Source organism: Brachyhypopomus gauderio, chromosome 13 (genome assembly GCF_052324685.1).
Source record: "Brachyhypopomus gauderio isolate BG-103 chromosome 13, BGAUD_0.2, whole genome shotgun sequence".
Taxonomy (NCBI): Eukaryota; Metazoa; Chordata; class Actinopteri; order Gymnotiformes; family Hypopomidae; genus Brachyhypopomus; species Brachyhypopomus gauderio.
This window is the reverse complement of record NC_135223.1, coordinates 16,109,934-16,135,078: the sequence shown is the minus strand read 5'-3', so window position 1 is coordinate 16,135,078 and position 25,145 is coordinate 16,109,934. Positions and strand designations below refer to the sequence as shown.

The 25,145-nt window shown below is 48.2% G+C and overlaps 1 protein-coding gene across 2 annotated transcripts; it reads left to right on the top strand.

The window, feature by feature from the left end:
- The first annotated feature begins 467 nt into the window (after nt 1-467).
- Nucleotides 468-23,390, top strand: galnt11 (UDP-N-acetyl-alpha-D-galactosamine:polypeptide N-acetylgalactosaminyltransferase 11 (GalNAc-T11)). 2 transcript variants are annotated; one of them, XM_076971260.1, is made up of 12 exons: nt 468-645; nt 3,099-3,389; nt 5,657-5,780; nt 6,888-7,054; nt 8,174-8,299; nt 8,475-8,715; nt 10,141-10,258; nt 10,667-10,819; nt 11,720-11,935; nt 20,770-20,874; nt 21,735-21,872; nt 22,300-23,390. In XM_076971260.1, the coding sequence occupies exons 2-12, from the start codon at nt 3,137-3,139 to the stop codon at nt 22,429-22,431; spliced, it is 1,773 nt and encodes a 590-aa protein (XP_076827375.1). In that variant the 5' UTR covers nt 468-645; nt 3,099-3,136; the 3' UTR covers nt 22,432-23,390. The 2 variants fall into 2 exon arrangements, with proteins under 2 accessions (XP_076827375.1, XP_076827374.1); XM_076971259.1 differs by having other exon boundaries at nt 469-645; nt 11,714-11,935.
- Nucleotides 23,391-25,145: the final 1,755 nt, after the last annotated feature.

Sequence of the window (25,145 nt, the reverse complement as noted above, 5' to 3'; positions counted from 1 at the left end):
CAACAGACATTTACAGTGACAATATCAAAACCCAGAACTTTCATTTTTACCTTTACTTAGTCTGATTGTGTGATTTGTGTGTGACTTGTGTATTTGTCTGTATTTTGTGTAATTTGTGTGTTAACGGGCCGCCCAATGGAGGATGGGTTCCCTTTTGAGTCTTGGTTCTCCCGAGGTTTCTTCCTAATCCCCACCATCATAGGGAGTTTTTCCTCGCCACTGTCGCCTTTGACTTGCTCATTAGGGTTCTGGACCCATAGTATTGTTAACCTTTTAAATCCTGTAAAGCGCTTTGTGACAACATGTGTTGTGAAAAGCGCTATACAAATAAACTTTGATTTGATTGTGTTTAACCCATAAAGTAACTCAGCATTAATAGTAACTGTTAATAACAGGAGTAATTTTTTCCCGTACTTTCCTATGTTGACCACGAGGGGGCAGTAGTGGTCCTGAGACGTCAGGACACGGAGGACGAGGAAACTCCTGGTGCCAGATGAAGCAGCGCGACTCCGGTGGAGACGGGACGGGAATCTCAGCGCTGCTTGAAGACGTCCAGGCGCGTCGGGCAGGAGGGAGCGGGCCAGTGGATCCAGCCTCAACCAGCTGTGGACGAGCAGAGCCCACACACGTCTGTCTCATCACCAAGTGGGTTTAAGAGCCGCAGACACTTCACAGTGATCGCGGTAGTTTTTGTTTGGTTGCATGACGCTGAAAAGTGGAAATGTCGTTGGATCGAGATGATTTCGCAAGAATATATTTACGTGAGATCTTTAGTGTGGCTGTGTGGCTCGTACGGGGTGGATGTGGCAGTGTGTACGTGTTGTTGATAGCTGGTATCCAGTGATCGATATTGGGCTGTTTATCTCTATGTAGTCTAATCCGTAGTTCCCGTTTATGATCCAGTAACTGCATGTTGGTGGAGAGAGAGAGAGAGAGGGGGGGAGGCAGAGATCGATGTAGTGATGTAGTGAGCTAGTTGGCCTTATCGATAGGTTTGATGTTCTCACTTTTAAGTTGAGCTCTTGTGCACTCAACGTAGCCCCCCAGCCCCCAGTGCGCATGCGCGTGTCCAAAGCGCTGCGGGGCGCTCGTGTCCCGATGACCCTGTGCAGACCAACACGGATCTGCTCGCACTTTGGGCCATTTCTGATCAGCAAACTTCATTTAGGAAACCTGGACGAGCGTATTCTGAAACCCTAGATGAATGAGAGAGGACTGTGTTTGTTTTATACATGGGTTTAACATGCCCTGTCTGGTAGTTCACACTCCCTCACTAGTTCATGTGAACCTGCATCTGTTGAAGGAGACAGGACCCTGGCCCAAAGAAATCACCCCTTTTCTTTTTATTGCATATGAATTGTCCTTAAGTACAGTTTTAGGTTTGTATGTTTTATTAGTGTTTTTCTTAGACCTTGCCTAGGTCGACTAGGGATAGTTAGGTTTGTTGCACGGTTCATACTGGCCCAGATCAGACCCCCCCCCCCCCCTTTCATTCTTAATGCCATATTGAGTTTCGACTTGGCTCTCCTGTTTCTGGGCAAACTCGCCGGCTGGTGTCGCCCGGCAGGGAGGGAATGTGAGATGGAACAGCTGCTTTATGCCAGGACAAAAGATCAGAGGATCTCGAGTAACTTTCTTCTCTCATGAACTCCCGGATTGATCCGTGAGCGTCCTGACGGGTCGGGCCAGTGTGCTGCAGGATGGTGGACGCTTGTCCACGTGTTTAGGCAGGGTTACTGCCCCCCACCCTGTCAGGAGACACCACCTGCTTACATCTGTAAGAGTCGAGTGCACAAGCTGATCATATTTAAGGATTTGTGTCCTGTTATTTTACTGCTTTCTTATCTCACCGGAGTTGGCAGCGTTTGTGGTTAATGGTTCTAATCAGTGCAGTGAAATGAAAACCTTTTAAAAAGCGTTTAGCAGTCGCTGTAAAAGTGCTTCGTGTGTCCCAGTGTGTTGTGTATGTAAGTAGCACAACTGCGTTTGTTCGGATCACTCCTCGGATCACTCCTCGCGTCCGGTGTGGTCACGCGCACGTGCTCGTGCAGACGGGAGACTTTTGGAATGTGCACATGGCGTCTGTGTAAAGTGCAGCCATGCGACACGAGGTTAACACATAGTTACACGGTCCGCCAACCCTCGTTCGGTATTAACACGTCAAACAAAGTGTGCTGAAGGCAAACAGCACCGCCTGAGCACAGGCTGCAGTTCAGCGCTGATGTGGGTCGGGTGAAAGTCGAGGGTTTCCCCAGGTCAGCCGTCTGTGGGACCACGCAGTTTGAAGCCAGGAGAGCAGAGTGAGTGTAGCTTCACTCCCGCCCTGGCTGTGTGAAGCAGGAGTGAGTGTAGCTTCACTCTCACCCTGGCTGTGTGAAGCAGGAGTGAGTGTAGCTTCACTCTCACCCTGGCTGTGTGAGGCAGGAGTGAGTGTAGCTTCACTCTCACCCTGGCTGTGTGAGGCAGGAGTGAGTGTAGCTTCACTCTCACCCTGGCTGTGTGAAGCAGGAGTGAGTGTAGCTTCACTCCCACCCTGGCTGTGTGAAGCAGGAGTGAGTGTAGCTTCACTCTCACCCTGGCTGTGTGAGGCAGGAGTGAGTGTAGCTTCACTCTCACCCTGGCTGTGTGAGGCAGGAGTGAGTGTAGCTTCACTCCCGCCCTGGCTGTGTGAGACAGGAGTGAGTGTAGCTTCACTCCCGCCCTGGCTGTGTGAGGTTGGGCAGTGGAAGCCTCCCCCATTGTGCTGGCTGTCCTGACACACGAGACTTGGTATCTGATAGGCCAGACATCAGAAAACAGAACCTTACACTTCAGCACAGGGGTTAGCAGCTTGTTCTAGATCCTGCTCTGTGTGTGTGTGTGTGTGTGTGTGGAGCTGACTCTGGTCATGCTTGTCAAACACTTCAGTGTGGACTGAAATGAAGCGTTTGCAGATGACATCCAGTGATTGATGAACTGGTAGGTTACGGATGGCTCGCCTGTTGAATGCAGTCAGTGTGATTGCGATGTGCCTTGCAGCATAAACAAACACCGGCCGACGTGTGACGTGAGCGAGGGTGAGCGGCTCCGTTAGCTCCTGCTGTGCTTGTGTGTTTCAGGTGCGGGAGGATGGGCCCTTGACCATGCCAGCTGTACCATGGGCAGTGCCACACTGCGCTACTTCTGCTATGGCTGTGTGTTCGCCTCTGTGACCTGGTCCGTCCTGCTCCTCCTCTACCTCAGCTTTAGCCAGGACAACCGTCTCTCGCTCAGCTATGTGCCCGTCCAGGGGCCGCACCCGCGTCTCCAGCCGCGCTCCACCCGCCGACCGGGCCTATCGGACCGCCGGGGCGGCGAGCCAGGCCGCAGGGCCCAGGAAGCTCCCAAGCCTGACCTCTCGCCAGAGATGGGTGAGTCCTGACGCCGGTCCTGTGGGCCTGATATGAGGTTGACTCCACCGTGCTGTAAAGATGACGCCCATTGCTGCTCTGTTCGCTGATACGCATCTGCTACACGATTTTGGTTTTAGATGCAGGAAACTCTGTTTTTCTGCACCCGATATCAATGTCTTCATTGCCTAATGTCTAAATGTTGCTCGATATTGATACTGATCTGATGTTTTTTGGGGGGGATTTGTTTTCTGTGGGAGATAATATATATATAGAATATAAAATATAGAATATAAAATATAGAATTGTTGCTGTTGTGAATTTCAGCACATAAATCCCTGTTCAACCTGCTACATACCAAACACACCAGGCAGTGTGTGAGCTGACCGAGGGAGGCTTCCTGTCCCAGGTCTCTCTACAGACCTCCACGGCTTTAAACCAGCACACGTATTTAAATATGGCTGATGTTAGCTTGTTGTCCAGCTCTCAATTATTATTATTATTATTTTTAAAAGAAGGAATTAATAAACCGATCACTACTGGTCACAATTGCAGTGAACAGCGCTATGTAGTCTTGTTTAAAGGCTGCGCTAGATGGCCTCCCACAGTGCGTGGGTGTTTGCTTTTGAACATAATAGTTTTTAAACATTAATGGGCAGAAATCATTAATGGGTGTATGAACTGTGCTCAGTTAGTCCAGCTGTCGTCACGTGACTCTGTGCTGTTCCCTGGTTTCCTTAAAAATTTCTTCAGACATCCGATCCAGCATTTTTTGTTGATATCGACCCAATTCCGATACATTGTGTTGTATTGCCTAACATAGAGCAGTGTGAACAGGGAACGTACATGTGTGGCTGGGTGCGTACGTGTGTGCGTACTTGTGTGGCTGGGTGCGTACGTGTGTGTGTACGTGTGTGGTTGGGAGCATACGTGTGTGTGGTTGGGAGCGTACGTGTGTGTGGTTGGGAGCGTACGTGTGTGTGGTTGGGAGCGTACGTGTGTGTGCGCGTGGTGGGGTGTGTGTGTGTGTGTGTGTGTGTGTGGCTGGGTGCATACGTTTGTGTGTGGCTGACCAGCTGGTAGGTCAGGGTCCAGCAGGAGGAGCTTGGTAAGATTCCCACAGAATGACATTTACCCAAAATAAAAATATATTAAATGGGATTTTGAGAATATACTGCAAGTGTGTGTGTGTGTGTGTATAAATGTGCACACACACACTCCCTCTCCACTCACTTTACTAGACACATGTGTTTTGTAAGTCAGCATTGTATGTGTGATTACAGGCTGCAGCACATACAGTTCATTAGCCCTGTTGATCACCAGATCATTTCTGACCACCGGATCGCTGCTGACTGGAAATTGTTTGGGTGGTAAACGATCCTCATCCCAGCAGTGACGCTGCCACGGTAGAGTCCTGTGATCTGAAACCGATCCCTGTCAATCAGCTGGCGGGAAGCTGACACGCTAGAGTCCTGTGTGCCGACACGGTGGGCACAACAGACGTTCTGTATCCTCTGACTGTATCGTCTTACACCTACAAGGTGCTTCAGGCGCTTCGAATAAATAAATGTTTCTAATATGGCAGCTGCTGACTGCATGCATGTGTGCGCAAGCGTGCGCTTGTTTGGAGAGCGGCACAGTGGGTAATTATGCCCGCCTGCTTTGGGAGTGGGGCAGAGATGTGCTCATTTGTGGTAACGAGCTCTCTCCGGCTGTCAGCGTAAGTGTGTGCGTTGTGTGGAGAGCGCTGCGAGATGGTGGCCCGCCACGGCTTCTCCCCGCACACATCACTTCAACGGGGACCCGGGGAGGTGAAGATCATCTCAAACGCATTTCACAACCCCTTCACGCCTGTCACTCCATCCCATGTGTTGGGAAGAAATTTCATTCCGTCTGGAAGTGTGAACGTGTAAGTGGGCGTAATGGAGATCTGGCTGTTTTAACAGTCTATTACAGGGGTGTAGATGGTAGTGATTATTTAAGCTCTTGGTGAAGAGTGTATTTATTGTGAGTTGTCATGGTTCTGGGTCTCCAGATGGAGTCTTGTGGTTGTGCTCTTTTGAAGGGCTTCTCTTTTTGGGCCAATCAAACCTTTTTGTTGAAGTTCTGTGTGGTTACCATGGTGACATACATTACATTTCTTGGGAATGAAGTGAAGGAGAATCGATCCAGAAGAATAGAGTAATTCTCTTACACACACACACACACCCCTTTAGCCTCTGCAGCTTGAAATGTAAACACAGAGACAACAGAGTTCCAATGATCTTTAATGTGTGGGTTCTCTGCAGGTATGATCTTTAATGAAGAGGACCAGCAGGTGAGAGATATGGGCTACCACAAACATGCCTTCAATGTGCTCATCAGCAACAGGATAGGATACCACAGAGATCTGCCCGACACTCGAAATGACAAGTAAGAGTGTGTGTGTGTGTGTGTGTGTGTGTGTAGACTGGTGAAGATAAAGTTCCAAAATGTTCTCAGAGTCCTTTTTTGAGTGAGTCACAAGGGGTGTGTTTGCATGCATGAGTATACATGGTTATCTGTTGTGCATGTGTTGGCGTGTGTGTGTATTTTCCCATTCCTATGTGCATGTGTGTGTGGACGCTGGCGTGTGCGTGTGTAGGCATGCGTGTGGGGGAAAGAGGTAGTTGCTGGTTGGAGTGTGATGTGCGTGAGTGAGTGTTGCTGACTGAGGCACACTGATATATAATGAGTAATGGTTTCCAGTTTGAACAGTGATTTAAAATGTTTAGTGTTTAAATGGTTAATTGCGCATGCCAGCTACCTAATTGGACACATTCGTTGCTTATTAGCAATGATAAGTTTTTAATTTACAGCTTATAACTACATTTGTTTTCTGTTAAACATTGTTGAGGCTCCCAAAGCTTTTCAAGGCTCCTCAAACACAGCTCTGCTATGACTCTATATATCTGCTTTGATAAACGCTGCCTGTTGAGTACAGACACTGCTCTGTTGAGACTCTAGCAGCATTATTATTACAACAGAAACATAATATTACTGCAGTAAAAGCATTACAACATTTAACCTTTAAAATTACTACAGTAAGACATTTGTGGATTGTCATTTGTGCCACCATCTTACCGCCTAATAGAACGAAGCTTAGCTGATTCAAAAGTCTGCTTAAGATTTACATAAAGGCTTGATGTGAGACAGCAGGTCAGACGTCTTCATGGTCAGGGCTTCTCCCTTGTGGCCTCAAGACACGACTCCAGCTTGAACTGAGAAACTGTGGCTTCATCTACACACACACACCCCCACCACCACCACCGCGCGCACACACACAAACACACACACACACACACACACACACACACACACACACTTTAGCCCTGCTGCACTTTGCCTCCATTTAAAGTATCCTGAATGTTATTTTAGGCTTTTTTTTGTTATGTGCTATTTTATTTGGTAAGTTTCCTTTTTTTTATAAAGACAAATATACTTTATGTATTTATTAGTTATACAGTGTATGCTCCGTCTTTTCACACCCTGTTCCCCCAGGTGCAAAGACAAAACCTACCCACTGGCACTACCCACTGCAAGCGTAGTGATCTGCTTCTTCAACGAGGCGTTCTCCGCCCTATTGAGGACTGTTCACAGTGTGGTAGATCGTACGCCGGGTTACCTCCTGCATGAGATCATCCTGGTGGACGACAGCAGCGAGTTGGGCAGGTTTCCCTCCGTACACTGATCACGGCCGCCTGGGCCCCAGAGCGCTGAAGTCACAAAGGGCCCACGCTAGTGATGAGCTATGCTGGTTTGAGGGTGGGTGGAGCTTATCTGCCTCTCCACCCTGTGAGGGAGCTGGCTGTACAGCGTAGTCGATCGTGATGCTGTTCGTTTTGAAATGCACTGTGTTGCTGTAGAGCAGAGGTGCTCCAGTCCTCAACATCCACCTCCAGGTTTTCCACCTTCCCTTTATCTCTCTGTCACGTTGAGGTTAGAGAGAGTTACATGAATCATTTATTCAACTACAAGGGGCTACAAAATCCTGGACCGGATTTGTGTTCACGGTCACATTTGAAGGCCACTGCTGTAGAGTAACCGGTAGGCAGGAGAGAAGGGTGTTCTGGGACTGATGGTTGTGTCACGGCCGTGTCGCGCTCTGCTAGGGAACCCTAGGTGACGGTGTCTTTGGAGGTGGGCTTGGACTGGGTTACTGACCTCTGTGTCTTAAGTCCAACCCTGTGGTACCACATTCTTGCACCAGCCCGATTTTCCCAACAACCTCAGATAAGTTTCAAAGCCTTCATAGTAGCTATATTAAAAACAATTAGGGAATTGATTTGCCAGATTATCAGTTTTGGAGTTACAAATGGTGGGAAAATGATGACTAAAACTAATGGTAAAAAGGTTTGTAAAATATTGTAAAGCCCTTTTAAATTACTGAATAAAATGTTTTTTTTTTTCTTCAAGCTGAAATACTGAAGTATTCAAAGGCAGTATGTGTAACAGTACATAAATCTTAGTTGATCACAATCTCGGACACAATCTCAAACGTTTCATCTACTCAACACTGTCCATGCGCGGGCCTGTGGGGGGCGTGGCTGTCCATGCGCGGGCCTGTGGGGGGCGTGGCTGTCCATGCGTGGGCCTATGGGGGGCGTGGCTGTCCATGCGTGGGCCTATGGGGGGCGTGGCTGTCCATGCGTGGGCCTATGGGGGGCGTGGCTGTCCATGCGTGGGCCTATGGGGGGCGTGGCTGTCCATGCGTGGGCCTATGGGGGGCGTGGCTGTCCATGCGTGGGCCTATGGGTGTGTTGATATTTGTGCGTGTGTCTGTGCAGAAGACCTGAAGGAGGAGCTGGGCTTGTACGTGCAGAGGAACCTGCCAGGCAAGGTGAAGCTGGTGCGGAATGAGAAGAGGGAGGGGCTTATCAGGGGACGGATGATTGGAGCATCTCATGCTACAGGTATACTCACATTTTGCATATTGCTTGTGTTCTACAATGTAGTTTCATGATATCAACAAAGGATATACTGTGCAAATCTAATACATCATCTCTCTCTCGCTCTCTCACTCACTCACTCACTCACACACACACACACACACACACACACCTACCTGTGTCTGTCTGTCTGGACCAGGTGAGGTCTTGGTGTTTCTAGACAGTCACTGTGAGGTAAATGAAGCATGGCTCCAGCCCCTGCTGACGCCCATCAAGGAGAACCGCCACACCGTGGTGTGTCCCGTCATCGACATCATCAGCGCCGACACGCTGGTCTACAGCCCCTCCCCCATCGTGCGGGGGGGGTTCAACTGGGGCCTGCACTTTAAGTGGGACCCCGTGCCCCTGCCTGAACTCAACAACCCTAGTGGGGCGATCAGGTACCCGCAACAAACCGGCTGCTACCCGTCTTTGTCGGGCCGGGCCTGGTGGCAGGTCCACTGCTCAGCACCACCTGATGTCCTCCCGCTCAAACACATCTGCTTCTAATTGTGAAATTAAGAGTATTTAGAAAATATTAAACCTGAGGTCTGACTCTTGGATCTTGGATGAGTGCAGTACTGCGTTGTTGTGTTTAGCTTGAGCACGTCTAATTTAGCGTATTGGCGCTAGTCATCAAATCACAAAGTTTAGAGCAGGGAAATGAAGGTACTAGAGTTTCCAGTGTGTGTGTGTCTGTACAGACGTGTGTGTGAGTGAGAGTACGTGCATGCGCATATACAGACGTGTATGTGTGTGTTTACAGACGTGTGTGTGTGCGTGTGCGTGTGCTGCTGAGCGTCTGGGTCTGGGCCCACTGGCCCGGTCACTCCACTGACCGTACTAGCTAACTATTAAACAAGGGCTTTCTGTCTGGCATCACAGCCAAGCATCTATGTGGGCAACATCTCAAGACATTTGATATTTTTCGTGCGTGTTTGTGTGTGGAGACATTCAGAATTGAAACTTCTAGTCTCTCTGGTATTTAAACTTGTAAAATTCAGATGTACACATTCACCAGCCACTGCATTAGGTACACTTTGCCATAAGGAATTAGAGCAGTTCTGAAGACAAAAGAAGCCAGTACAAGCACGGATTCTAGAAAGTGCTGGAAACATCCCTCTGGTCCATATTTATATGAATGTATCATGCAGTTCCTGCATCCATGACGTCACTCTGCCATTTCGCCACATCCCAAAGATGCTCTTCCACATTCTGATGCTCAGATCTTCAGCAGCTCATCTTGACCACATTCCTAAATGAACTGCTTTGCTGTCGAGACTGATTGGATGTTTGCATTAATGAGCAGTCTAATGGATGTACCTAGCAAAGTGGCCAGTGGGTGTGCATGTAAAGTTTTTTTTTTTTGTTTGTTTTTACTTATATTTTTGTGCGATAACAACAAAGTCAGTCAGTCTAATATATTCCTGCTCAGAAGCAGCAGATTCATATGTTGTCTTTGGTATCTCCGTTGAATCATATAAAACAGGACTGAATATTGGCAGCTGGCTGAAGTGTTAAATGTCTGATGTGGGCAGAACCACATGCCCGTCCTCCCAGCCCGGCGTTGGAGTCCAGCACTGTGGAGGACTTCTAGAGAGGGGACCTGGCAGTAGAGTGAGGGCCAAACATTTGTGCCAAGCAGTAGAGAGGCCTTGGTCAGGGGCCATGTGGTCAGGGGCCATGTGTTTGAGGGGCATCAGGACCTGGGGCTTGACTCACTTGGTGTTAGTTCAGCCTGTTCAGCTCAGTGTGATTTTTGAGCTCAGATGGGAGTTCACTCCAAGAGTTTGCTCCAGGAGTTCAATCTTCTGATCTTTTTCCAGGTCTCCTACGATGGCTGGTGGCCTGTTTGCTATGGACAGGAACTACTTTAATGAGCTCGGGCAGTACGACAGCGGCATGGACATCTGGGGAGGGGAGAACTTAGAGATCTCTTTCCGGGTAAATAACACAAACACGCACACACACCCACTTTACTGGGTGACAGCAGGCCAGATTGTATTTGAAATTCCCCAGTTTACTCATGTTTGGGCTCATTGTGTCCAAATTGGCTTTTCAACTAAAAAAACAATAAATGTCATAATCTGCACACCAGCCAAGCCTGAGAGAGTTCTTAACAACAGCTGGTTTGTTTAGGGGGCTGAGGGGTAGGCGTTCACTGCTAAGACTGCTGGAGGAGTGCTTTACAAACTGATTAAATTAAGATTTATTATTTATTGTGAAGTGATTACATTTAGTCTAAGTAACGTGGAATTGTGCCATCTGATCTGTTCAGGAAATTTTCATCTGACTATGTGTGTGCACGTGTGTGTGTGTGTGTGTGTGTCCGCGCGCGTCGTGGGGTCTCAGATCTGGATGTGCGGTGGTCAGCTCCTCATCATCCCCTGCTCCAGAGTGGGCCACATCTTTCGCAAGCGCCGGCCTTACGGCTCACCCGGCGGCCAGGACACCATGGCCCACAATTCCCTGCGGCTGGCCCATGTCTGGATGGATGAATACAAGGTGAGGGGTCACAGCAGGACGGGGGCTGGCGGTGCATACGCCGCTCTACACAGAGCGGTTCATGAGTACGCGAGAACACTTCCTCTCACGTCTTTAAATAACGCAGCACGTGATTGAAATAAGACTGTGAGCTTCTGAGTGTGTTATGCTGACACAGTGTTCTGGGCTCCTCTGTACCAGCTGGACGATGGTAAGTCCAGCTGCGGTGCCCCTGATTTTCCCTCCGAAAACATTACAAAATATATAGATTTCATGGGACTCTGGGATTCAGTGTCCTACATGTCTAACTGTTCTCCTTTTGCAGAGGCCAGGTAGATTTTTGGGGTGAGTGTGGGGATGTTAATTAAACTTGGTTAATTAACTTGGTTAATTAAATAGTGCAACACCAACACGCACGCAGGAGATTCCCCTACACCAGAACTATTCAACTATATTTTGAATATTACAGTTCAAAATATACAGTTGAATAGCCCTGCCCTGCACAGTACACTCCTCCACTCAGCTGAATCATGCTGTCTCTGACCTCTTCCTCTTTCTGCCTCTCTGTTGTCTTTCTCTCCTTATGTCTTTCTCTTTCTCGTCCTGTCTCCTCTCTAAATGCTGATAACTCTGCAGAACACCACACACACACACACACACCTTTGCCTCCTCAAGCTGCCCATTGTGAGCAAGGACGCCTGCTTGCTGTGGGTTGCCATGGTAGAGTGATTATACGGTCCAGGTTTTCCACTCTGAGGCAGACGAGCACTTACAGGAGAACTCCATTTCAGAGGCTTGAATTAGAGCTGGAGTTGATTAGGCTTGATTGTGTGTGTGTGTGTGTGTGTGTGTGTGTGTGTGTGTGTGTGTGTGTGTGTGTGTGTGTGTGTGTGTGTGTGTGTTCTTGCCTTTTAGGAGCAGTACTTTGCACTCCGGCCTGAGCTGCGTAACCGGGCCTACGGTGACATCAGTGAGCGTTTGGCGGTGCGTCAGCGTCTGCAGTGTCACTCCTTCCAGTGGTACCTGGACCACGTCTACCCAGAGATGCAGGTGGCGTCAGCCCAGAACAAACCGGCCCAGCCCCCTGTCTTCATGAACCGGGCTGTGAAGAGGCCCAGAGTACAGCAGCGTGGCAGGGTGAAACACCTGCTCCAAACACCTGCAGAAAGAGCAGAATAAACTAATCTCTCCAACCGTGTCTTCAGCAATCTCTCTCTCTTTCTCTCTCTCTCTCTCTCTCTCTCTCTCTACCCATTTCTGAAACAGATAGTGAAACACCTTTAATCTTTGTAGTAGAGGTTCTCAGCATTGGTCCTTGAACTGGTTTCTGAAAGCTCTGCTGAAACTGGAATTTGTGGTGGTGCATATTCTCATTCAGCCACCTGGGGGCAGTGTGGTAGAGCATGATAATGCTCTGTACTGCAATTCACTACTGCATGGGTTCATGGGTACCAACTTGTATTTTTCCACTGGAAGTGGATGCTGTGGGGATGTTATTCTTGAGCATGACCTCAAAGTCCTGCCTCGACATGGTTGTCGGTCCTGCTTCAAACAGGTTATGAAAACCAGTTCAGGAAGCAGTGCACCTTTCAACCTTTTAAACCAGGTTCTTAGAGGGCCTGGGTACTACAGGCCCGTTACTGCACCAGGACCTCTTTGAGAGGGATTGGTCAGGAAGTGGTCTGGTCACTGTGCAGGTTAGGGTTCTCATGATACTAGAAATGTGTTGGTCGGTACCGATACCACAAAAATTCTGTGGTTTTCGATACCAATTTCGATACAACAAAAAATAAAACCAATGAAATGTATGTCAACATAAACGCCTTTACTTCAAACGTGTGATTTGGTTACCCAAGATTTGCAAAATAGCTCAAAGAAAACCAGAGTTGCTGTACACACAGTTTGCTAATATCCTATTAATTATGAGCAGGGATGCAGAGTAAACTGTTTATTTAGTATATTATGGTATGCAAGTTATGAATATGGACTTTTAAATATGAACTTTTCTCTACTACTCACTGGTTATGAATGACCTCAGCGTGAGCCTGAGCAAGCTAATGTTAGCCGGTTATGAAGGTTGTGTGCCGAGCTTGATAGAGATACAGCTGTCAGTTCACACACAATATCAGTAACGTTCCAGGTTATGAACATTTTGACAAAACTCGTTCACTTTAAACTCTTTATACAGCTCAATGTCTGTCTTTGATATGATTAGCTAACTTTGTGGTGCTTCCTCCTTGAGTGACGAATGTTTTCAGATACTGTTTGCATAATGGATTTGCCAGGGTTGCCAACTTTTGAAGATCGCTTGGAGTGAGATTTAAACGTAAAATGGACACAATTTAAGTATTATATCGCGATCTGTTGATCGCCAGTGGTTGGCGCCAGAGCGAACTAGTAACTCATTGAATCATATATGTGGATCAGAGGTAAATAACCTGATTTTTTTTTCGGCGTGAGATATCGCAAGTGTTGCGTGAGAACGTGTGAAAACGGTCAAATGCGTGTGTCTCACGCTCAATGCGTGAGAGTTGGCAACCCTGGTGAGCCCAAATGCAAAATTTTTCCATGAATTTTTTTTGCCATTTTTTAACTAGTTGCAACGGACCTTTTGTTTTTCCTGCTTTTACTGACGCCATTCCTCATGTTTGTGGTGGTGTTCTTGACTTACTAGCGTGTATGCTTATTTTGCTGCTGGGAAAGTTGAAAGCTTCGGTACCACAGAAAACAAGAACTGTTTTCAGAATTTTGGTATCGACATGGCATCGAAGTATTGGTTCTTGTGACCTCTCTAGTGCAGATCTAGTGATTATTTCTGCAGATTAAAAGGCATCTCCAGACACTCCAGACAGGCTTGAAAATGAGTTGATGGGCTGGACCAAAGCTGGATTAAAACTGCAGTCCCCTTAAAATACAAACTCCTTTGCTGAAGTAGGGAAAATACTTAAACGTTAAGTTTAAATATACTGTCGTGCTTGTGCTCCTCCGTATGTGAGCTGCGGCACTTGTGTGGATGACGTGAGTGGAAAAACTTCGCACGACAAGGAATCTAAAGTTTACTGTTTTTACTGAAATCTCGGCAGGTCAATACAGAACATTTAACATTACAGCAACACGAACAGATTGTCAGATGTACGGGCTCTAGCTCGGGCACAGAACAGCAGTTTGCACTGTCCATGCGATGAGCCGTGAGCGCCGTCTGTTTTTATTAATTACCATGGCAACCATTTCTAACCGATCGCATCCTACATGCGCTACACACACATCAACAAAGAGAGAGGAGGGAACTAATTCCTCAAATGTGAACTCTTACACTACCCCCCTCCAGGAGCACTGAGTCCCTTCAGTACAAGTGAAGTACAAATACAATGAACCTATTAGTGAACCAATTAGTGAACATAACTCGATGGCAGTATACACATTCTATGCTTCTGCAATTTCTTCAAGTTCAAATTTTTTTCTATTTTTTTTTTTTAATTTTTTATTTTATATATAACGAGCACTAACTCAAAAGACATACAAACTCACTTAAATTCACAAATTCACTTAACAGTCCACCTGTTAGAACTAATTCTGGAACCTCTCCGGTTTCTGAACTACACGTCCGCTGGACGTCTTAACGGTCTTTCCTGGGAAGCCTTGGAGCCCTGGTCTTTCCTTTGGCTCACATCCCAAGGCTTCCAGGTGAGGTGCTCTCTCTTGATCACATGACTCCTTAGAAACTCCTTTCTCCACTAGGTTGTCACCATTGCTCTCTTGTAACGGCAGCTCTGGCACCAACGGGGCACCCTCTTCAGCCATCTGTATAGCTAGGCCCTGGCGCTGCTGTAGCACTTGGCTCCTTCGTCGTCCAACCCACACAGGAACCACTTCACCATCATAAGGTTTCAGCCGATTGTGATGCATTATCTGGCTGCGTTTCAACCCTTGAATCTCATATAGGACAGGACCCCGGCGTGCAGAAATGATGAAGGGGCCCTTCCAAGGTGCTTGGAGCTTGGGGCTTAGTCCTTTCCTTTTGGTGTCATCCCTCACATACACCAAGTCACCAATGTTGTAGGTGCACTCTCGTGCTCGAACATCGTACACCTTCTTCTGTCGTTCCTGTGCAGTGCGGAGGTGTTCCCTGGCTGTGTTCTGTGCCTCCTTGAGTCCCTCTTCCAGGTTGTAGAGGAAATCAGTCACCTCCATTCGGGAAGATTTGAGTTCTGCAGCTCCCAACTGGATATCCTGGGGTTGGTGAACCTCTCGGCCGAACATAAGCCGATTAGGCGTGAACCCAGTGACTGCATGCCGGGAACTGCGGTAGGCTGAGGTGAGCAACGGGAGGTGCTCATCCCAGTTCTTTTGGTTTTGGTCTACATAACATCGGATCATCTGGAGTAAGGTTCTGTTGAACCGCTCCACCTGTCCGTTAGATGCCGGATGGTACGGGGTGGTTCTGGTCTTGGTGATCTGCAGAAGCTTGCATACACTTTGGAACAGGGAGCTTTCAAAATTGCGGCCCTGGTCAGTGTGCAACTCAAGGGGGGCTCCAAATCGAGCAACAAACTCGTACACAAGCTTCCTAGCTGTGGTCTCTGCCCCTTGGTCAGGGACGGGAAAGGCTTCGACCCATCGTGTGAACTGGTCAATTATGACCAGAATGTACTTATTCCCAGAGCTGGATACTGGAAAGGGACCAAGGATGTCTAAGTGGAGACGGTCGAGGGGTGCTCCAGCCTGATAGCTTTGTAGCTTCGCTCGTTTCAGCGGCCCTGGGGCTTTGCGTGCACTGCAATGTTGGCATCTCCTTACGAACAGACGCACATCCTCACTCATTCCATACCAGTGGTAGCTCTGACGTAGGCGCTCGAGAGTTTTCACTTCCCCAAGGTGACCAGAATAGGGAGGGCTGTGACAAGCCTGTAGGACCTCTTCTTGCATGGAAACAGGGATGAGCAGTAGCAAGACTGAATGTTGAGCTCCTACCCTGTCCCAGGAATAATGTAAAACTCCTCCCTGCAACACAACCTGAGGCCAACAGAGCCAGAACTTTCTCACTGCAGGGCTCTCAAGCATCACCTGATCTTTTGTAGGGAGCGTTCCCGACTCTTTCCACATGTGGAGGGTAGAGAGGACAGGGTCAGCTTTCTGGAGTCTGGCCAACTCTTCAGAGCTGACTGAGTGGAGCCAGTTAATGACTGGAGTCTCTGGCATAGGTTCAGACACTTGGCTTGCTTCCAACGATTGAATGTTGTCACCAGCGGTCTCACCGCCAGACTGGACACATCTCACCGCCAGCGGCACCACATCATCGACATCATCCTCAAACCTTGTCCACTGCTCATGAAGCCTTTGACAGTACTTGCATCCTTGGCATGGAAGGTCTGACGAGTTCTTTCCAGCTTGATAACAGTCACACTGATACAGGCCTCCTTCTGTTCGCCTCGACAAAGCATCAGCATTACAGTGTTTGCGGCCTTCTCTGTGCTCGATGTGGAAATCATACTGGCTCAACTCCTCCAGCCAGCGAGCCAACTGGCCTTCGGGGTATTTGAACCGGAAGAGCCAGGTGAGACTGCCATGATCTGTTCGCAACAGGAACTTTCTGCCCAGTAGGTAGTGGCGGAATTGGCGGGTGTAACGAACAACAGCAAGTAACTCCCGTCTGGTGACGCAGTACCTCTGCTGAGCTGGTGTGAGTTGGCTACTGGCATATGCCAGAACCCGCTCCTCTCCCCACTGTAGTTGTGACAGGACTGCTCCAATACTGTGGCTTGATGCGTCAGTGTCAAGAATGTACTCGCCTCCAACAATGGGGTAGCCCAGTACTGGTGCAGTCGTTAGTTTTTGCTTTAGTTGTGTGAAAGCATGCTGGTGCTCATCCGCCCACAGGAATGTAGCACCCTTCTTTAGCAGGTTGTGGAGTGGGCTCGCCAGTTCTGCAAAGGCTGGGACAAACTTACGATAGTAATTACATAACCCAAGAAAGGCTTGGAGCTCTCGCAGGTTGCTGGGGGGCTCCCAGATCTGTACATCCTTGACCAGAGTGGGGTTTGGGCGGATCCCGTCGCCACTCACAACGTGGCCTAGGAAGAGGACTTCCTCCTGAAGCAAGTGGCACTTGGATGGCTTCAGTTTCAGTCCATAGCTGTGGAACCGCTGGAAGACCTGTGCAAGCCGGCTCAGGCTCTCCTCCACCCCCCTACCGAGGACGATTACATCATCAAGGTAGATCAGCAAGGCGTCCCACTGAAGTCCTCTAAGGACGAGCTCCATCGCCCTTTGGAATGTGCCTGGAGCATTGCAGAGCCCAAACGGCATACGGGTGTACTCATATAGCCCCCATTTGGTGAGAAAAGCCGTCTTCTCACGGTCTCCATCATCTACCACTATCTGCCAGTAGCCAGACTGGAGGTCAAGTGTTGAAAACATAGTAGCACCCCCAAGAACATCAAGGCATTCCTCAATCTTGGGCAAAGGATACGCATCCTTGACCGTCAGGTTGTTTAGACAGCGGTAATCCACACACCACCGTACGCCCCCATCCTTTTTTCGTACTAGGACGACCGGAGAGGCCCACTCTGATGAGGAGGGCGTAACGACGCCTGCTTCAAGCATGGCTCTAAGATGCTTCTCCTCTTCACATTGGAATCCAAGAGGTGTCCTTCTCATTGGCTGGCGCACAGGTTTGGCTGATCCTGTGTCTATTTTGTGGGTGACAGCAGAAAGGTAGCCCAGGTCGGTATCATCCTTGGTGAAGATGGATTGGTAAGTTAACAGTAACTGGAGGAGACGTTGCTGTTGCTCCTCATTCAGCGCCTCAGAAGCAGCACCAACCAGGTCGTGGAGGTGTTCAGGTAAGTCGGAGATTGTCGTCACCCTTCCAACCACCAGCGCACCTCCTGACTCCCTCTCTACGCTGGGCACTGGGCTTTGCCCCGGCAAAGAGAGTGGCTCCTCAGGATAAACCTCGACTAGGACGCCAAGGCAGGTCCCCTTCGACAGGGATGCTTTGCTAGTGGAGAAGTTGCATAACCTGACGAGCACTCGTTCCTCCATAGTGGTGGCTACGCTTCCAGAGGCTACAGCTTCTGTAATGTTCAAAGGTTCTAACACAGCTGGAACACCTGGTCTTGGGTCGTCTACTTCGCCCCACACCACACATTCAGAGGCAGGTGGTATGGTGGTGGGCTCCCCTAGGGTCACCCGGGCAACACAATAGTCTGACCTGCCCTCTCTTACTATTTTGGAAGGTACCAGTTCGTTCCCAATAAAAACTTTGCCACGGGTGTGGATGACAACATCATGTGACTTCATCAGATCCAAGCCTAGCAGGACAGAATCACGTATAGGTGCTACATACACGTTCCACTTGATTGTTTTGGATGCAATCCCGAATGTGATGTTTAGTCCACTCCTTGCCTCCATACCATCTCCAACTCCTGCATTCAGGAGGTAAGTATTACGTAGGCTTGTTGGATCACCTCCGAAAAGAATCCTATACAGCTCCTCTGAGATTACAGTTGTTTGAGCTCCAGTGTCCACCACCGCCTGTGTTGGAGTGCCATTTACAGTCACAGGAATTTGCAGACTCTCCCCTTTGTTGCTGGTGCTGCTGATCTGCAGCCCTCGTAGCTGATGATCTGAAGTTGGATCCCTATCACCATGCCTAAGTGCAACTGTTGGGCTCAGTGACCTTGGGCAGTCCCTTCGGAAATGTCCTTTATCCCCACACTTAAAACATGGGCCAACTGTATCACGATTTGGACTTGGTGACTGGTTGCGTGTTCGACTGGACTGCATGTGAGGCTGGTTTGGCTTCCTCTCTGATGGTAGGGAATCTTGTATTTTTGCTCTAGTTTGCTGGCGCTCTGTATATGTAGACTGAAATTGGTCAAACTGCAACTTTAGGCCCCCTACTGAGTGAACGAGGGCCTTGACTTGGTCCGCCAGCTCAGCAAACTGATCAGTGGTTACATACTGGGGGGTCTGCACCCTACAAGAAGTAGCAGTGAAGCTCTCACAGATGTCCCCATCTTCAGCCCAGGAAACGCGCCTCGCCCGGCTCTTCATTTCAGTTTCACGTCCCATAGTAGCTTTGAAGTTATGTTCGTGGGCTTCCACCCATTTTTGGGCCTCTGCCAGGGAGCACGGATCTCGGTTCATAACTTCATAAGCCACCTTTTGATTTCTCAGACCCTTGAGGAAGGCATCGGTTGCCAGTTGATCCTGCAGCTCGAGATCCACCCCTGGGTATGCAAGTGTGACAAGGCGCTGCACCTCTTCTGCAAACTCAGCTGATGTCTCTCTACTTTGCCGAAGCTCTCCTAGCCTCCTCCTTACTGTGGTAGGCGGATCCCTCTTTCCAAAACGCTGAGTGAGCTGTTCAACTAAGAGAACATAATCCTCCCTGGTGCGTTCTGGCAGCGAACAGACATAGCGTATTGCAGCTCCCCGTAAGCAGTCATGCAGTCTGTCTATTCTCTCTGCGGTACTCCACCCATACTTCCTGGCCAGGCGCTCAAATGGCAACAGAAATGAGTCCCAGTCATCATTTCCATCAAAGGTGGCAAGTTTAGGCCGATGCACTTCCTGCAGAGTGTACCGACTGTTGTAGCCAGAGCTATTCACCCTCTGCCCCTCCTGGTAGGAAAACGAGTGCTGGGCTTCCTGCTCAGGGTCTCTACTGCTTCTCTGTCTGCTAGGTTCAGGTTCAGGATTGACACCCCTCTGGTTTGGGCCAGAGTTGCGAGCCTGTCTGGAAATTACATCCAGCTCGGCAGCAAAGGGGCCCCCAACATAATCTCTTGGTCTCACAGGCATCTCCCAAGAAACTGAAGGTGCAGCACTAGACTCTGGCATACGCCTATCCCGGGTATGATGTGGTGCAACTTCATCCCCTTTTTCACCATGAACAGCAAGAGGTGGTGTGACTTGCTGTGCAGCTGGGTCTCCCCTTGTTATGTGTGTGAGGACAGGGTTAAGCATCATTTGCAGCTGCTTAGTCTGCTGATTTTGATTATCCAGCAAAGCTTGTAACCATTTCGGGGCTCTGTCAGACTCAGGAGATCCTGCTAAAGCTCCTTGTAGCTCCTCCGTCATTTTATTATCCTCCTGTCCACAAGGTTGTTTGTGTTGTTGTTTTTTTTTTTTTTTTTTTTTTTTACCTTTGTCCTTTACCCTACTTATTTATTTATTATTGTCTTTTATCTTACTTATTTATTTATTTATTTATTTATTATTGTCCTTCTATCCCGTTCATTTGCTTGTTGTTAAGCTTCCTGGGTTTTTATTATGAAGGAGAGCCGTAATGGTGGACATGAAGTAGATCGCACAAGGACGGCAGGACCTATTATAGCATTAGCTCTCGAATCCCGTCAGCCAGCTAGTTAGTTTTCCACATCGGGTTGGAGTACTCACGACTGGAAGAGTTTTTTGGACATCCCACTTCTGACACCAGTTGTCGTGCTTGTGCTCCTCCGTATGTGAGCTGCGGCACTTGTGTGGATGACGTGAGTGGAAAAACTTCGCACGACAAGGAATCTAAAGTTTACTGTTTTTACTGAAATCTCGGCAGGTCAATACAGAACATTTAACATTACAGCAACACGAACAGATTGTCAGATGTACGGGCTCTAGCTCGGGCACAGAACAGCAGTTTGCACTGTCCATGCGATGAGCCGTGAGCGCCGTCTGTTTTTATTAATTACCATGGCAACCATTTCTAACCGATCGCATCCTACATGCGCTACACACACATCAACAAAGAGAGAGGAGGGAACTAATTCCTCAAATGTGAACTCTTACAATACTATGAAATCCTTTAAACTGTGTCTAAAAGAACTGCACATATACTGTAACACATTTTAAAAAATGTGTAGTGTTTTAGTGCTACATTTAAGGTATTTAAATTCTAAACAATGACCTAAGAATAAATCTGTCTCTCTCTTTCTCCCCACCCCCCCATGTGTACGCGCATCTTTCAGCTACATAACCTAATGGCTGATAAGTGTTTGGTGGCACAGGGTCGCCCCAGCCAGAAGGGCGGCGCTGTTGTGGTGAGAGCCTGTGATTCTCAGGACCCTGAACAGGTATGGCCTTAAGGAATATATTTGAGTCTTTTTATAGTTCTGCACCTCATGCTCTAATGCAGAGCTCGGCTATCCCACCCCAGCTTGGATGGTGGCGCCGTTTTAGCTGCCCTGGCTTTTCACGTGCTAAGAACATAAAAGAACAAAGGGGCACCACTGATGGCACAAAATTAAAAAAGGCGTCTCCCTGTAGCTCGTCTCCCTGCAGCTCGTCTCCCTGCAGCTCGTCTCCCTGCAGCTCGTCTCCCTGTAGCTCGTCTCCCTGCAGCTCGTCTCCCTGCAGCTCGTCTCCCTGCAGCTCGTCTCCCTGCAGCTCGTCTCCCTGTAGCTCGTCTCCCTGCAGCTCGTCTCCCTGCAGCTCGTCTCCCTGCAGCTCGTCTCCCTGCAGCTCGTCTCCCTGCAGCTTCTCCTGAGTTCCGTTTCCAAGCCAGTGCAGCAAGACGGCTCCCCCACCCTACTCCCCACCCTCCAGGTTTAAAATAGTCGAGTGAATGACTCAGACTGGCTGTGATGAAGCAGGAGAATCTGCTGTTCTCTCTCTCTCTCGCCCCCTCCCTCACTCCGCATCTCTCTCTCTCTCTCTCACTCATGTTCTCAGTTCTTTCTCTCATTCTCAGTTCTCTGTTTTCTCTCACTCTCAGTTCTTTCTCATGGTCTCTCGATTCTTGCTCTTGGTTCTTTCAGCCCCGCCTCCTTTCTCTGCCCACCCCCATTGTACCTATTCTGAATCATAATGATATCAGTACTTTAGGGAAACATTTACCCGTATAAACATTTTTTGTGTGTTTTATACTCTCATCAGTTGTACATGTGACTGAAACTGTGTGTGTGTGTGTGTGTGTGTGTGTGTGTGTGTGTAGGAGTGGGCCTATGACGAGGACCACGAACTCATCCTGGCTGGCCTGCTGTGTTTGGACATGTCCGAGATGCGCTCATCAGACCCTCCACGTCTCATGAAGTGTCACGGCTCTGGGGGCTCCCAGCAGTGGGCTCTCGGGGTGAGGCTCTCCCCCCACGCTCTGTCCACACCCTTTCCAGCTCACGCTGTCCTGCATGAAGAGTTTTTATTCTATGAGAACGTTTTAAAGGGGAAGTTTAAAGGGAAAGTCAGCTTCAGTGTTGCTACATCACTGAAACATGGCTGCTCATGAATGAAGCCGTCTTGCCAGACTACCGTTTACTGTCCACTAATTACACATTGGTAGCTTTTTTTCTCAGCTATTACAGTTTTCATGGAGTACAAGTGGTTTGTTTGAGAAGTATGTGTAAATAAATCCACTCATCTCTTTGATGTCCAACACATTTAGCCACATATAGCTAATGAGATCAGTGGCTTTGGTGGCAAAGCCTTTAGCAAAGAAACCTTGATTTTGCATCTCCGTTAATGAGTTTCTATTAGACATATGATCTCTTCCTCTCTTGCAGAAGAATAATCGACTGTACCAGGTGTCTGTGGGTCAGTGTCTCGCTGTGGTGGACCCACTCAGCCATAAAGGATATGTTGCCATGGCAATCTGTGACGGTTCTGAGGCCCAGCAATGGCGTTTGGAAGACTGATCTGTAGCTCGGCCTGGGCATTCTGGGCACACGCTGCCTCCTGCTGGTCATAGGGCCGACTGCATATTTCAGCGCAGGCTGGTGACCTTGCTGTACGGGCAGGATCGCTGGACCACCAAACCCACAACTCTGTTGGTGGGTGGAGCAGCAGAAGGTGGTGCTGCCGTTGCATTGGTCAGACTTATTAGCTGTGTGGTGGAGGGACATGGTGGTGTCCTCTGTCGCCCTCTCTGCTGTTGTGCTAATCACAGCATGAAGCTCTTTTTCTTGTCAACTGTTCTGTCTTCAGATTTGACAATGTTTTTTTTTTTGTTTTTTTTTAGTTAATATTCTAAAACTTTCATGCAAGTCTTTTTTATTATAATTTTAACCTTCTCATTTTAGTTTTAACCAGTTTGCACAGTGAAACTTGCAGAGACAATTCAGAGGAACCTCTATTTTAACTTTTATTGTAAATTGTGTTACTGAAAAGTGAGATGTCAGTATTAGTGTGCTTGTAAATTTTAATCTTGTAATTTGTTATTAATTTTAATCATGGGATTAAAATCAAGTAATTCATTACACAAATACTCTATAAAGCTTTTAAAAATTGTTGTAGTTCTGTTTTGCTATTAATTGCTGCCCCCCCCCCCCCCCCATATATACCACCTGATCTATGTTTAGAAGTGTTCTTCAGTTATAACCAGAAAAACAGGGAGTGTCAGATCCATATTCCACACTGACGAACTTTACATAGATGTTCAAAGATAAAGGACATGGATCATTTTAGGTAGGAAGTACTGATTGGCGTTTTTTTTTTTTTTCCATATAATCGGATGGTGTGAATGTAAACATTTTTGTTTCAATATGGAGTGTGGTCACCTGTTCTGTTTCTTTGGTAATCTTTTGTAAATGATGTTACCAAAAACATGCTTTACATAAAGCATTTTCATTACACAGTAAAAGCATGCAGGCTCTGGCATTTTTGAAGAGTGAAACTTCAGTGCTTTCCACTTGTGTCGTTTTGGAAGTCGTGCGACGTGACCCACGTCAAATGTAACAGATTGCTTGCTTGTTTCACGAAGTCTCATGGTCACCCCGATTCATTCCTGCTGTCATGCCCATTTTCAGTCTCTAGGGGGCAGCAGTGTGAAGAAGCTTACTTAGCCATGCTTTGCTTCCCAGTTCTAGTTCCCTTCTCTCTTTCCCCCGTGATTCTGCCAGTTTACCAGAAGCACAGATCATGGTAGAGGGCGACTGAGGCTGTGGGAAGGCAGAATAGCTTCCCTGGTTTGCATTCCTTCTTTTAGAGTGCAGTCTGTTGTAATGTGAATGAAAACCTCTTGAGTGCGAAGGTAAGATGTCCAGCCGTGCGTGTGAAGGAGTGTAACAGTGATGCAGGCCATGGCAGTGAAGGCATCTGTGCACCTTGGAGGGTTTTCTCAGACTGAAATACAGTTGATACACGTTATGATAGAAGTCACCAATATACTTAAATGACACGGAAAGGCAGATAATTAATTTTTACAGTCTGCTACTGAGGTTGGAAATTTTTGATGAACTGAAATTTGAGGTGAATTCTGCAGTGCACATTTATTGGTAATGGTTTAATTAAACACCTCCAGGATCCTTTACTGTCTGTCCTGTTCTAGTCTGTATTACTTTGTAAAGGATGGCTCAGTGATCTTCCTCCACATTGAAAACATGTCTGGACTTCAATATAAATGATCCTGTTGTGAATACCTCATTGGCTCTACAACAGTCACCCCACAACTGCTCCATAGTAAACTATATCCAAGCATGCACCAATCCCTTCTCTGAACCTGGCAATGCATTGTTGATTTAAAACAAACGGTGTGGATGGAAGCCCCTCTACAACCAGTCTGCACAGCACACTCCAACCTGAATTTCTGTAGAAAGCCACAATGTGGATGCGGGGGATCCTTTCCTGCAGCAGCCTGATGATCATTCCCAACAGTGGGAGGAACACTCAGCAGATGATGTTCTAACAACGTCTTTCCAAACAAACCCAGAACCACCTCCACCCTTCGCTCACTGAACGCTTCCTCGCCACCTCCGTCACCTTCTGGCAGGCTGCAGGGTGGTGCTCGCTCTGCGGAGGTGGTCGGTGGCTGCCAGCAGACCCTATCGGGGTCCAGCACGAGGGAGGGACCTGCACACACTCCGCCCATCCTGGCACTCGTCGCTTCAGCAACCTGCCACCACCGCCTGCACATGGCTGCCGGCTCCTACCCTGAAGCAGTCTGGCTCAGGTTGAATGCCTAGGCCCCGCCCCTCCTCCCCTCGGCTCCGCCCCTCCTCCCTTTGGCTCGCTACGTTCCAGAGCTGTTCGACTATTCAACTGCATGCTGGTCCATCTATTATCTCTATTATCTGACCTCTCCATTCCTCTTTGGCTTTTACGCGGAAACTGGAGACGCTGCCACACGTTATACAATCACAACTCGTTTTAATTGCACTGCTGGTGATTTTCTATGACATGCTGCTTCGCTTGTTCTGAATCTGCACGGTGCACTGCTCTTCTCTGTGCCTGTTACAGTTAAATGCCACTTGGATAACATTTACACTGTACACAGGTCACTCACTATTAATGCTTTTTTCATTTTCACACTGCTGCTGTGTGCATGTCCGAGTGATCAGCCAGGCTTCTCAGCAGGACGAAGTGTAAGGAACACTCCAGCAGTATTGGTCTCCCTCCATTGGTTACCTGTGAG